Genomic DNA, 13831 nt, shown 5'->3' with positions numbered 1-13831 from the left:
CCTTGAATTGAACAGAAAATTATAATTTTGTGTCTTAACTGCTAAAAGATGGTGTCTGATCCTTCTCTCACCCCAAGTCTTTACCAGCATGTCTTCAGTGACTTCAATGCCAAGAGGTGCCCTCAAAATGGCTGAGAGACAACTTTGGACCCCTGGGCCACCAAAAACCTTTTGTAGTGAGAAGTCAGAGTCTGTTTCTGACATTAATCAAGGCCTAAAAAAGTAAAAGAAGAAGCAGCTGATGCTGTGGGGAGTTTCTTAGTGTTTCTGGCTGCAGGCTCACTGCTGGGGTGAGGAGGAGGGATGCTGATCCCTCTGCCCTCCCTTCCCACATCCATCTGCTGCAGCTCTGCCCTGCTCACAGGCTCATAGCTCACCCGACTAAAACCACAGGTGTTGCTCTGATGTTCTCCTGCACTCATTTGCTGTTGAATTTTTGTGTTTAATTCATTCATAAAGGGTTCTGACATGTGGCAGAGTCAAGGAATTAGATTCAGGGGAAGTGCACAGCAGGGAGAAGGGTGAAAAAGGAAAGAAAGAAGTTAAAATCCTAGTTTACCCTCGTCCCAGTGTCCTGGTTTCACTGGCTATTCTTCCTTTGCTGCCTGAAAAACATGAACATGGAGCCTGACCTGACAAATAGGGATGATGGCCTGTGTTATCTCCTTTGAGATGAAGCCATGTCTTGTGGAATTGGTCTCGGTGCCCTGAGAACTGCCAACCTCATACAGCATGTTGTGGCACCCACAGTTTTGAGGCTCATTTAAGAAAAGCACCAATGTGGTTGTGTGGCTTTTTTGGTGTCTTCTGTTTAGCAATGTAATAATAAACCTCGACATGTAAGAGGTGGTGAAAGAAGGACTATGGAGCAATAATGTAGGGAAAAGGAGAGGCAGTGGAAAGATGATGAATAGTTAAGGCAAAATGCAGGGAATGTAGGACAGTAATTAACAGATAAGAAAGAGGAAAGGAAGGAGAAATATTTCAACCCACATCCTTTCTCTCAGATGCCTCCACCCCATAAACTCACTCATTGCTTGGTACCTCAGGCCTGTGGTTTTGTTCTGAATCACCTCATCCCAATTTTAAGTCCATATCTTGAAGTAGAATTAGTTGGAAATGAGCCATCATATTCTGAAAGTCTAATGTCACTTGAAAAATCACTCCAGGCTTTCCCAGGTCACCTGAAGTGCCACATGCCAGCAGTTTGGGATGCCCTTCCTGCTGAGAGGCTGAGACAGTTGGTGCAGGGTGGGAGCAACCCACTGTCTTTGATGATGTGCTTGTTTCAGAAGTGCTTCAGAAAACGTGCAGTTACACCTTCCTGCAGGAAATGGTGCTGCCAGCAATGCCAGAGAGGTTGTATTTTATTGGATTGGAATAATGCTAAGAGGTGTCTGTGAGCTCATGCAGCTTTGCTTGCTCAGGTAAGAATAACCCTTACAGGCTTGAAAACCACATGAGCATTCACAGTCAGCCTCCAAACACAACCATACAGGTTACTGAGGCAGTGGGAATCTTCCTGGCTGTTTTTCTGTCCCGGTGAACTTGTGCTGGGCACTGGAATCAAAGTCTTCTCTGCGGGAGGAGCCTTCAGAGCACAGCACACTGTGATTGCTGCTGGGAGCCTCAGCACGGGGCCTGAGATCTGCAGCTGCACTCTGGCTGTGCTGCCAAATTAATTTGATCTTCTTGGAAGGCACTGCTTTAATTGGGAAGGAAGAGTGTCAGAAGAGAGTGGGAACACCCTTGTGAGCTCTTGTTTCATCTCAGTTTCTGCTCGGCATTGATCCCTGGCACATAAAGGATTTGGAGGATGTGGGAGCAGTATTTTGGGGAGATATAGCATGTTTTTCCTCTCCATGAGTTTGTTCCCTAGTATTGGCCACTGTTGGACCCAGAAGAGAGGACTAGGTGGACCTTTGGTCTGATAACCTGCAGCCCATCTTATGGCTTTTGCACCTACTCAGTTTTATACAAGCATGCAAAGCAGATTTGTGGGCTTGAGATTTAAACACAAAAATATCCTTACACATCTCTGCCCTCTTCATCCAGAGGGGTTTAAAGGGTTAGTGAGAGGGACACTGAGGCACAGGGTAAAATGAAGGCATGTCTCTTAAAGTCCAGGGTGTTCTGCAAGTGAAATATGAGTACAACCTGCTTAGAGCAAAAGCTTTGTGCTTGTGGCAAGGAGAAAATTGTGGGATTGGTAAAAAGAAAATATTATTTTATGTTTTAACAGATGAGCAGAAATGGCAAGACAACTTCACTTGAATTAAAAATGCAAATGCAAGCCTACAGGCACACACTCAAAAGAAGGAAAAACGTACAGAGGATGTAATTGTTGGTTGGAGTCTAAGAATAAACCTAGGCTCAGTGACTTTTCATTACTGTAAAAACCTGGCTTCCCAGAAGTATTGCAGATGCTTGCAATAACCTTTTGTAGTACCACAGCACTATTTGCATTTTGTTTGTTATGTTTTAATAAGTTCTGATTTTTCCTTGGAATTACTTAAGTCTCTGTCTTTATAAATTTTCCATGTCAAGACTGGCTTTCTTGGATGTTTTGAATAGAATTCCGTACTAGTCTGAAAATGTTCAGATGAAAGTACAGTCAGACAATTTGCCCAATGACATCTGTTCAGCAGCAGAATTTTACACAGCTACAAATGACATAATTAATTGAATGGAACATTTCAAATAGAATTTGACAGCTTTCCAGCCCAGTATCTCCCAACTTACTATTTAGTGAAAATATACCATCCTAGAAACGTTACAGGGCCTACAAAGAATTTGTTTTATGAAAGGCAGTGCTGTGATGTTGGAAAATAATGCATTAAAATATCATGTCTGCCACTCATGATATATATGTGCTTCTCAGCTTCTGAAACATCTCAGTGTTTTCTAGTGAGTCTTTTGAACTGTGATTCGATGGTGCTGTGTTGCCTACATCTGTAACTGTATTAGGCACGTGAGATCAGAACGGTTATGAAAAGCTCTTAGATTGTCTTGTACAAGTTTTAGTGGAAGCATAATGATGGGAAGTGTGCTTTTCATCAGAAACCACAGTATTGCCATCTGAGGAACAGATCCATGGATGGGGAGCCTTCCAGAGCTGTGTTAGTCTTTAGTCTAACCAAAGCCAAATCAGAATACTCAGTTTTTGTCTGGGTCCAGCCTGCAGAGCAGCTGTGCACATTATTTCTGATCTTTGCCGTAGATAGTTCAGAGGTGGAGTAGTTCAGTGGTTATTTCCAGCAGAATGCTTTAACTTTTAGCATGTTGCTTCAGGGTTTTACAGCCACTTCCACTACCCTAAGTTAGAGCTACTTCATGTAGATCACACAGTAAAGTATCTCCAAAGCAGGCAGCCTACAGAGTTTGCCTAAATGTACAGAATTGTGTTTTCCCATCAAAAAATCAGTTAGACAATGAGCACCATCATCTCTCCATCACTGACAACAATTTGTGGCCAGTGTTATTCAGGAGCCTTTCCTGAAATCTTTGCTTTTCATGGCATCCTGCCCAGATGAAAAAGTAACACGATTTCTATTAATCCACTACCCAGGAAAGCTCAAAGAGGAAATATAAAATATTCCTCACAAGGACAGTTCTGAAAGAAGTGCTGAAAGCAGTCAAATTCTGCGCTGGTATGTCAGAATTGGCCAGTGAAAAACAAAACCAGATGATCTTCGAGGTTAATATGGGTGGGAGGCTGGGAATCCTGCCCTGAGTTTGGCTTTAGGTGTGTGTGAGGTTGAGCAGTTCTAGTCAAAGCTCACAGAAGTCAGAGGGCAATGAAGATGGGGAAGGGCCTTGATTTGAAGCCGTGTGAGGACACTGAGGGCACTTGATCTGTTCAGCTGGAGAAGAGGAGACTGAGGGGAGACCTCATTGCAGGTACAGCTTCCTCGGGAGGGGCAGAGGAGGGGCAGGCACTGATCTCTGCTCTGTGGGGACCAGGGACAGGACCACAGGGAACAGCCTGAAGTTGTGTCAGGGCAGGTTTACATTGGATCTCAGGAAAAGGTTCTTCCCCCAGGTTCTTCCCCTGTTCAGTTGGGCACTGAACAGGCTCCCCAGGGCTGGGGGCACAGCCACAAGGCTGACAGAGCTTAAGGAGCGTTTGGATAATCCTCTGGGGCACATGGTATGACTCTTGGGGATGGTCCTGTGCAGGGCTAAGGGTTGGACTTGATGGTCCTTTTGGGTCCCTTCTAACACAGCACATTCTGTGATTCTGTGGTGCCATTTCCTCTGTTGCTGTGTCTCTGGGCTCTCTTGTGAAGACAGAGTGAACCTTGCTGGTCTTCCTTTCATTCCCCCACATGTGCCAGGTTGGTCTCTTCTTCCCTTAATGACCATCTGAGGTGCAGGCTACCTAACACCATCCCATTATGACTAACCCGGGGATCTAGGCCAAGTTTAAGCCATTTTAGGGAGAGAACTCATTTTTACCCATCCACTTTGTTGGAAAACGTTGTTTTTCTTCTTCCTGCTCTCACCTCAACACTGGTTAGCAGAAGTCTCTTCATTAGCATTTTGGAGTTAGAATGATAAAATAAATGCTACAGTTTTGGCAAGTAAATGATGTTGTAAACACGACAAAGAGTGATGGAAGCAGGGTGTGCAGCGAGAGCCCAGAACAGCATGGGAGGCCTCCAACGTGCTTCATTTCATTTCAGTCTTTTCCTATTGAAGTTTGGGGAGGTGAAGCTTATGCATTATTTTCCCAGCAGTCAGGAAACTAGAAAGCTCTCAATCACTCAGTGATTGCCAGCCAGGGAGCTGGTTTTCTCCCTCAGCTGTTCGGATTTGTTTGCTTACACCATTCTTCGGTTTTCTGCGCGCTGCGACCGCACATGGTGAGGAGTTATGAAGGCAGGACTCTTGTAGGCTTTAAAAGGTGTGTTTGTCCCTCTTCTCTCCCTGTTCCCAGCACATCAGAGAGCAGCTATGGATGAGAGTGTTTCAACACAGTGTCCAGAGATAAGTCAGAGCGTGGCTCTCACTTTGGATGTTGTAGGATGTGTTTCTCAACATTTTCTCCTGCTGTGCCTGGCACTATTCCACCCATGCAAGTGGATAGGAGAGAGATTTTAACATGGACTCCAGTAGACACAGGTTTATATGACTTTCTGCCTCCAAAGAACTGGGCAGAAGTACAGAGGCATATTTTGTAAATGTAATGTATGACCTCCTCAAATTGTCTATCCATAGACCACGTGAAATAGGCCAGAGGCTACAGCCACAGAGTTAGTATTGAAACTTTGGATGCTTGGCTGATTTCCCAGCTATTACAGTTTTATTTTGCTCCCATCTTTTCCTCCGAATTGTTGTGCTAATTAAGCTCTGCAAATTTCAATCTCTCAGGTTCTTCAATTATGACATTGCAGTCCCTCTATGGCAGCACACTGGAGTGTAGCAGATAGGATATTATGAAGTGGAGACATTCAATGGGAAAATGTCCAAAAGCATTTCAAATCACTTAAGATAATTAAACAAGGGGAAAGAATGTGGCGTGTTTAAAGAATATGAGGTGGTTTTGTGAATAGGATGATGTTGGTGCCTGTGCACGGGAAACTCATTACCCTGGCTGCTCCCATTCCTTATGTTGTAATGAGAGGGAAGAATTGAAAAACACCTCTGTGAATATCACCTTTGTGAGAGCAGGAGCCCTGAGACCACCACTGCAGAGGCAGCAGGTTTAACAGACTTGTTTATTCCTCTGTACCTGTGAAGAAACACGGCAATTGAAGAAATAACAACTAATTTCAGTGTAAAGGTCAAAATGACCTGAATTGAGATGCTTAAGAATTAATGGAGTAGGCTGGTGTCAGTAGGCAGCGGTTTCAAAGGCATTTTTTATAACTGCCTCTATGCCATCCTGTTTCACTCTCCTCTCCTCCCCCACACAGGCAGGGTTTAAAATGCATTGCCAGAGGGGTTTTAATAAGAATTTGTACAACAGAGTGAGGCAACACTTGGATGGGGGAGAAAACAGGCATTTCATCATTTGGAAGGACAAAGAAGAGGAAGAAGTCCCAGTAAAGGTCAGATGTCTGTGTGAGTTGCAGGAGCACATCTGAGGAGAGGGGAGGCACCACACTCACATCTGAGTCAGCCAGGCACTACTGGTTCCTCATTGTGATCAGTGCTCCCATGGAGAAGAGGGAGCAGTTGACTACCATTGTTTAAAAAGTCATAAGAATATTCAATGTTCTTCTGAAAACACCAGTTCTTAAAGTAGTGTCACCATGCTGAGCTGTTAATCAAAGCCAAAGGTAAGCAGAAAATCGAACTTCAGAGCATAGAAAGTATATGTTCCAAAGCCCAAAAGGTTCACAGCATCTTCTCTGTATCATTGAAAGCAACCCTGTGAAACCACTTACCCAAAGGGTGCATTGCTGTGATGTTGAACCCCAGAACAGGGATCAGGGAATCACAGACTGGTTTGGGTTGGAAGAGGCCTCAAAGATCATCTCATTCCACCCCCTGCCATAGGCAGGGACAACTTCCACTTGACCAGGCTGCTCCAAGCCCCTTCCAACCTGGCCTTGGAGACTTCCAGGGACATGTCCACGTGTGACTGTATTTGAAACAAAATTTAAAATAGTGATTGGGGGCTGCATTTCCAAATCTTTCCATGGGATAAGGAGTTGCAAGAACAAAAATCAGGTCGTACACCTCTGTGCCCTAAGCCTTGCAGTATATATGCAGAGCCCCTCAGATTCATTCCAAGGCATGTCAGACCTCAGAATCAGAGCCAACAATGCTCCAACTCAGACATGAGGCTGCTTTACACCTCCATGACCTCCAAAAGAGAACACAGTGCTGCTTTTAGAAGTCGCTTATGGTGCTTCTATTCCAGGTATGGGATTTTAGCTGTGTCCAGCTCCTGCTTTGCTGTACCCCATGGGAAAGTCCCAGCTCTTGATGGCAGTGGGCAGATCATGGCACATCCCTGGGAGTGCTGGGTGAGTTTGAGTTGTGTGCCACAGAGTACCTGCCCAAGAGAAGCAGCCCAGGTCCTTGCTTGCTCTCTCTCACTAACAGGCACTGCCAGCACAACCAGGGATTTATTATTGTTGTAAAAACTCAGGTCTCTTCTGCCAGCCTCGATTCCCTGCTGGAGCAAAGGCCAAGTTTGATGCTCCATGTCGTGCCAGGGTAAGGCTTAATCCTGCTGAGATGTGTAGCAGAGAGCCACACACCACCCAGGGTGCTGAAGAAACATGTGCCAGAGCATGCAGCCATCCTGCTCTGTGGCTTTAAAGCAGAGCTGTTGACTCTCAGCTGCTGGGTGTCTCTTCAGTCTCACAGGGTGGCTTTGAGAGCCTTGTAGATCCATTTTGATGGATAACAATGGTGGTACCTTCCCCTTATATCTGTATGGCAAGGGCATGGCCTGGAACAGGGAGGGCAACCAAAGGATTTTGATCCTGAAAGACAGACTGAAACCCAAGCCTGTGTGCTGTTAGAAACAGGTTCACTCCCTAGGTTTGTCTCACATTTTCTGCTGTATCACCAAGGGAAACCCTGGTGTCTGCTCCTACTGGGATGATGCTTAGATTTTTCCCGAGTAGCTGACATGAAAAAGTGCACAGTTCTTGTCTTTTTTTTGTAGCCTGATATTCTACGCTTGGTACCTGGATGGTTAAAGGGGAATTTGATAACAATCTGCACCTATCTGAATGATACCTGTACCAAGAAGGAAAGCAATTGTTTCAACTAATGAAAGAAGTGGACTAGGAAAAACTAGAACAGGCTGAATATCGGGAAATGCATCCTGACAGGAACATCTGTTGGAATGCAGAGTAATCTCCTTTTGAAAGTGTGGGATCAGCATTACCCCTGACATTTGAAGCTCGATGAGACAGCACCTGATTTGATCTATAACATACTTGGCTTCCAGGGAGGCCCTCTGTATGATCCACTAGATTTTTTCCATCTCCAACTTCTGTGACTGTCTGTCTGACTTGCCCTGGGTGATGAAATATCATTATAACCTTTTGAAATAATATATCGGTGCCTGGAGAGCAGAGACTGATTTTCTCATTTGCAAGTGAGAAGCAGTGTGTTAAATTACCATTCCTGTCATTAAATGGATGGAGTAAAAAAATCTGATGTGTTTAAATCAAGATATTTTCCCCCTCCCCAAACAAACCACCTGAGATTTCACCTTGTTGGGGGCCAGGAAGGTGAGGATTAGAAGTTTAAATAACATTCATCATATTCCCTGAGGCTTAGGTTACTGGAAGCTTGTTTGACACGTGAAAATGTTTCAGCAAATGTGACATGTGAGCTTTCTACTGACTTACAGAGGATGAGGAAGCCTGTGCCGTGTCTGTCATAGATCAGGAGGAATAAAACTTATCCTTCTGGACCATCAAAGCTTTTACTCATTAATTTGGCTCTGGGAAGTCTGGCCCTGAGCAACCTGGTCTAGTGGAAGGTGTCCCTGCCCATGGCAGGGAGTTGGAACAAGATGAGCTTTAAGGTCCCTCCCAACCCAAACCTTTCTCTGATTCTATGAAATGTGAAAAAATTCACAGTGCTGACCAGCATAGTGGCTAAGTACATAAGTAGTTTTACTCAAGAATTGAACTTTTGCATTTTTGGGGCATTAACAAACAGTTTATTTATTTACTGTGGTGTTAATTCATCTAATTTTTATTTTCAGTCATATCCAGCAGCTGATGCAGTTCTCTGTGGCATTTGTTTCTATCTCTTCAAGCAGGGCAAAATATTGATAATCATCTGGTACTGCTGAGCATTGTAGCTGGCAACATTTGAAACTCTAGACATGGTGATGAATTGCACTATGATATATTAATGTTATTTTGATCCCTGCTCTTTAGAATTACATTGATCCAATTAGGTTAAGTAGCTTGCCATCTAAATTAATTTACTTTCGTCTATTAATCTCCTTCACTCTGGGCCAGAACCAGAAATGTAAATCAATCTATTATATTGCATATCTTTGGGGGGTGGGAAGGTAATTAAATTACCTAATAGATACATATACTGGATTCATTGTTTAGTATGTTAAACATTATTACCATAATTGGAAAGTGAAGTGGTGCACACTCAGTAGTGGAATTTGAGTGCTTGTTACACTTAATTTTCATAACCTTTCATGACAAGCCTTGCTGTCCCTGGGTACTAACACTGTGTATGTGGCTGTAGAGCTTTTAAGATATTGGACATTGTGAAAGTGGGGATAGCAGCTCCTTTCTCTGCCAGAAACCATTGGGCTCCCTGGCAACATGTCTCACAGAGGTCTCCAGCCTCTGCAGTGTGGAGAAAACCTTCCCTCTGGCTTGCTGTCAGACTGGCACCAGCACGGCGTGTGGCAGGAAAACAGATGTCTCAGCAGTGATGTCTTAGTTACCGAACCGGAGCGGTGTCAGACTCCTGAAAAGCTCTCTCATTTTCCCAGTGGTAGATGAAATTTCCATGATTCGAAATCATAAAATCGCAGAACAGTTTGGGTTGGAAGGGACCTTAAAGCTCATCCAGTTCCACCCCCTGCCATGGGCCGGGACACCTTAAACTAGCCCAGGTTACTCCAAGCCCTGTCCAACCTGGCCTTGGACACTTCCAGGGATGGGGCAGACACAACTTTCCCTTTGACATTGGGGGACACTTTTTCTTTTCTTAGATGAGTCCAGCAGTGGAGCTCCATCATCTTGGTGCTCTTACCAGTCTTTTACTGATCCTACTGGGAATTCTTACGTTCAGCCAGTATTTTCCAGGTCGATAACAAACTTTCCTCCTGATGGGGAGATTGATGGCAGCTACACCAGGAGCTTGTTTACCTGTTGTGTTTCCTCACTTTAGTAAATAGAATTGTCCATGAAAGACTCAAACCAAAATGAAGCACTGATGCGAGGGAATGAGATCCAGTGGCTGGAAACTGAACGTTGGCACAGTTAAAATAGATACAAAGTGCTGTGGTTTTAGGTTGGGTTTAGTTAAATATTAAAAACCTGCCAGGCTTATGACAGTTTCTTTACCACGAGAGATCTAGGCAGGGGCTCTTTACAGTAAGAAAAAGTCTCTGGTTCCTTAACTGTCATTGTAGCAGAAGATAAATTCGAGTCTGGTGACCCCTGTAATGGGCCAGGTCGTGTTGTTGATCACAGCGCTCCCTTCTGGTGTTAAAACCTATGGATCTCTGAAGTATTTTCTAAATCTGTGCCTGAGGGCAGAACGAACAGCAGCAGAAAGGTCACCTTTATCATCATTGCTGTCAAACACTTTGGAAATAGCAGAGCACAAAGCAAGTATATTGCTCAATCACTTTGCCCTTATGCTACATCTGTTACCCTTGCCTGTGTTTTGTCCCATTAAGTAAAAATCACTCCCCCATCTGTATGAAATCCCACTTCCAAAAAGTGCACAGCAAAACTCTCTTGGCTTCAACTATGGGATCTTGCCTTTACAAAGGTAATTAATGCCTGCTAAGTGCAGAACTTAGCAGTTTTGTTATATAAATATTAATGGTAATTAAGAAAGCAGCTGCTCTTTGTGATAATGAGACAGTAGGAAACATAGAGGGACTTTTTACAAGAGCATGAAAAATTTAAAATTTAAAGTGAGAATCTGTTCTTGAATATTCAGTGTATTATTGTGTTGGGGCTTCATCTTTTGCTTTGCCACTTTCTTCTTATTTTCTTTTTAGTTTTTGGTCTTGTTACATTCATTTTTTTTTTTTACTACCTTAACATAGAGGTTTTTAAAGACAGCTTTTCTCTCCAGTAAGTGTTTGTACAGTTCCTTGCACATCCAGATCCTGATCAAGCCATTGGATACTGATGTGTTGCAAATTAAGGAGGAATGAAAACTGAATGTTTGTTTGCATTCTAGTTTCATTGTTTATACAAAGCACAAGAAATGTGTACAGGGACTGTATAATGGTTTGCAACAGTATATTTTCAAGAGTGCAGCATTAAACAGCTTTAAATAAAAGAAAGGGCCTGGTTTGTTAGATGAACAACCCAGGGGAGAAACACATCTTTGAAAGGGAACAGAGAGAACGTGGTGAAATGCAATACCAAAGATTTTCAATACCCCACCCTCTCCACTTTTCAGAAGGTGATGGTGCCATTTATCTTTTGTTTCTTCTGTATTGTGCTTCTGCATTTCACCAGCATGTTTGTCAAAACTCAGACACATTTTTGTGGAAGAGCACAGCTCAAGACCTATGTTAGGAGTAAACTTGAATGAGGATTCTTCCTTCTGGCTTTGTTAGAAATGCTCTTTAGATAAGGAGTTGAAAAACAGATCAATAGCAAGACTTTTTTTTTTAAAAAAAAAAGGTAGATGCAACTTTCCCTGTTCCATGAGTTTACTACAAAAAGAGAAATTTTCATAGTTGTCACACACATGCCTCTCTCTGGAGATTTCTGGGAAATGACAATTGCAAGTAAAAGTTTTTATCTCATTGCCAAAGGCAGGAGGGGAAGTGTGGAAAGAATGGGAACAAAATACCTCATCACAGACATGGGCTCACCATCTCCTGGTACATCACTTTGTGAGATTTCCATTCATGAATTTCCTTTTCAGATGATCAGAATAAATCCAGTGCTCTGACTCCTGTGATGTTCATGAAGTGTTTTCCCTTGAGTGTCAATGGAAGAAGTTTTTTCGTTCACCAAGAGCTGAATTAGTCTTTGGGTGGTCACTTGCTAATGAATACAACAGATTATATTATAAAATAAGGAACACAGGCAAAACATTTTCCTTTTCAGCAAACCACCATCACTTAACAATAGTCCAAATGCCCACATTTCCCATTTACTGTAAAATGTGTCGAAAATTTCATGGAAGATTCAATACTGAAATATACTGGCACACAGCCCTCATTTGGAAGAGAAAACTCTGGAAACTTGTAACCCTTTCACAATTACCACGGGATGTGCTCGTGTCCTGCAGCTTCAGTATTTGGCGTTCTATTTTCCCTTATTCTGGCACTCATCGTGTCCTTAATGCCTGGCTTTGATCTCTGTCTCAAACAGAACCTCTAAAGGACAGAGTCAAGGGGATGTGGCCTTAATATTCCATGTGCTCTGTTTTTTTTTCCAGGGGCCTGTTGAGCAGCAGCTTCACAGAGACCCATTATTTGCAGGACGGCACTGACGTGGTTCTCGCGCGCAATCACACGGTAAGGTTGGTGTTCCACGGGCATTAAAATCCAAAGTGCTCCCTGTCAGGATCCGAGCCCTGGCATGAAACAGCTCGATGTGTCATCTCTTTTTTATTGTTGCCTTCGGTATCTTTTTACCTGCTGTGATCCTACAATGACTTTTTAGAGAGGCTTCGACAGAAAGATGTGGGGTTTTCACCAGTGGACTTTTAAAATTTGTAAGATTTGTCCAACTTCCTGGAAATATACCTATATTTGATAGTTATTGCAGCAATTGTTGGTAAGTTATGGATGAAAGACCTGGTTCTGTTGGGAAAATAACCCTAAATAGCTGATTTCTGTAGCGGCTCAGGTCAGAGGTTTGAAGGCTTGAGTGTCTCTCCTCACTGGGGAGAGGGGTTGTTTGGTCGGGTTTATTTTCTTAAACCACCCCATGATTTATACACACATATGTATGTATGTGTATAATTATGTACACATATCTGTGTGTGTAAATAATATATAATAATATAATAATATAAATATGTGTATATTTACGTACATATATAAAAAAGATATAAACATGGCCTCTTAAAATAAGTAGTTCAAACCTCCTTTACATAAATCATAAACCCTTTAAGGCAGTAATGTTTTTGTCCTCTGACAGCATGAACAACTTAATAAGAAATAATGCAACAAGCTATTTTAATTACAAAGCTAATCTTTTATCTGCCTAAGTCCTCTAAAATATTTTTTATGTTATAGTATTTATTTATTGACTCTGTCAGCAGAGCCATTGTGCTTTGTGTTCCCATCCATAATGGGCTTTGCTGGTATCAGTGAAAGGAATTATTTCTGTGCATAACATCTTACTTCTGAAAAAGCATCTTCATTATAGCTCCAGACCTCCCAAGTAAAGCAATCATTTTGAAAGCTTTCAGTACTTTCATTCTGCTGGATGCTCATATCTTCTTCAAAATCAGCTTGGTAGAAAATAGTCATTTGTTTCAGAAACAGGAAGGCTGTAGAGACTCCTGAAGGAAGTAAAAGGAAATAAATGAAGCACACAAGTCTTTTAGTGATTTACCAGCATTAACAGGAATATGTGTACAGCTCATGACAGGTTTACCTTACTAAAAAAATATCTGTTTGCATAATGGCAGTTAGTCCTGATTAATAATGACAGAGCATTTTGCTGCCTGTAAGATGTTTTTTTGAGAAAGATGACTGAATTCATTTTTCATTAAATGCTGCAATATGGTTTAGAAAAGATAAGTCTCTATGATTTTATTTTTATATCTTTTCTTCACTGAGGACATCAATACAGCCTGGAGTTGAAACCAAATCCAATTTTCCATTGAAAAGTTGCTTAGTCAAATTCTGCTTGGAGGTCAAAGCAAGTCAGGTCTGTGGGGCTGTCATTTGGGGAGGTTCTCTAGCACACAAGTCATTGTTTGGGTTGTTTTTATGATTTATAGCCCTTGAAAATTCATCAAAAGTTGGTATTTATTAAATGATCTCAAGCAAGAGCAAGGCACTGTTTCAAGTTTGACAAATCAGCCTTGGTAATTATTTTTAGAGGGTCATCCATTTCATATACTAGTTTACAGGAATAAAAAGATTTGATAGGAAGAAAAAAATAATCCTGCAATTCAGTGGAGTTACTGAGCTAGAAATCAATTTTCTACCAGTCCCACTGCA

The 13831-nt window shown here is 42.4% G+C and overlaps 1 protein-coding gene across 2 annotated transcripts in view; it reads left to right on the top strand.

The window, feature by feature from the left end:
- ADAM12 (ADAM metallopeptidase domain 12) overlaps positions 1-13831 on the top strand; it is a 181647-nt gene that overhangs the window by 91154 nt on the left and 76662 nt on the right. For both annotated transcript variants that reach the window (XM_051801072.1, XM_051801071.1), the window contains exon 4: positions 12091-12169. In XM_051801072.1, the coding sequence (XP_051657032.1) occupies positions 12091-12169 (79 nt within the window). The remainder of the gene's footprint in view (positions 1-12090; positions 12170-13831) is intronic.

The sequence above is a fragment of the Manacus candei genome, unplaced genomic scaffold (genome assembly GCF_025592945.1).
Source record: "Manacus candei isolate 608988 ecotype Guabito, Panama unplaced genomic scaffold, ASM2559294v1 h1tg000050l, whole genome shotgun sequence".
NCBI classification, from domain to species: Eukaryota; Metazoa; Chordata; class Aves; order Passeriformes; family Pipridae; genus Manacus; species Manacus candei.
This window is presented reverse-complemented; position numbering and strand designations above follow the sequence as displayed.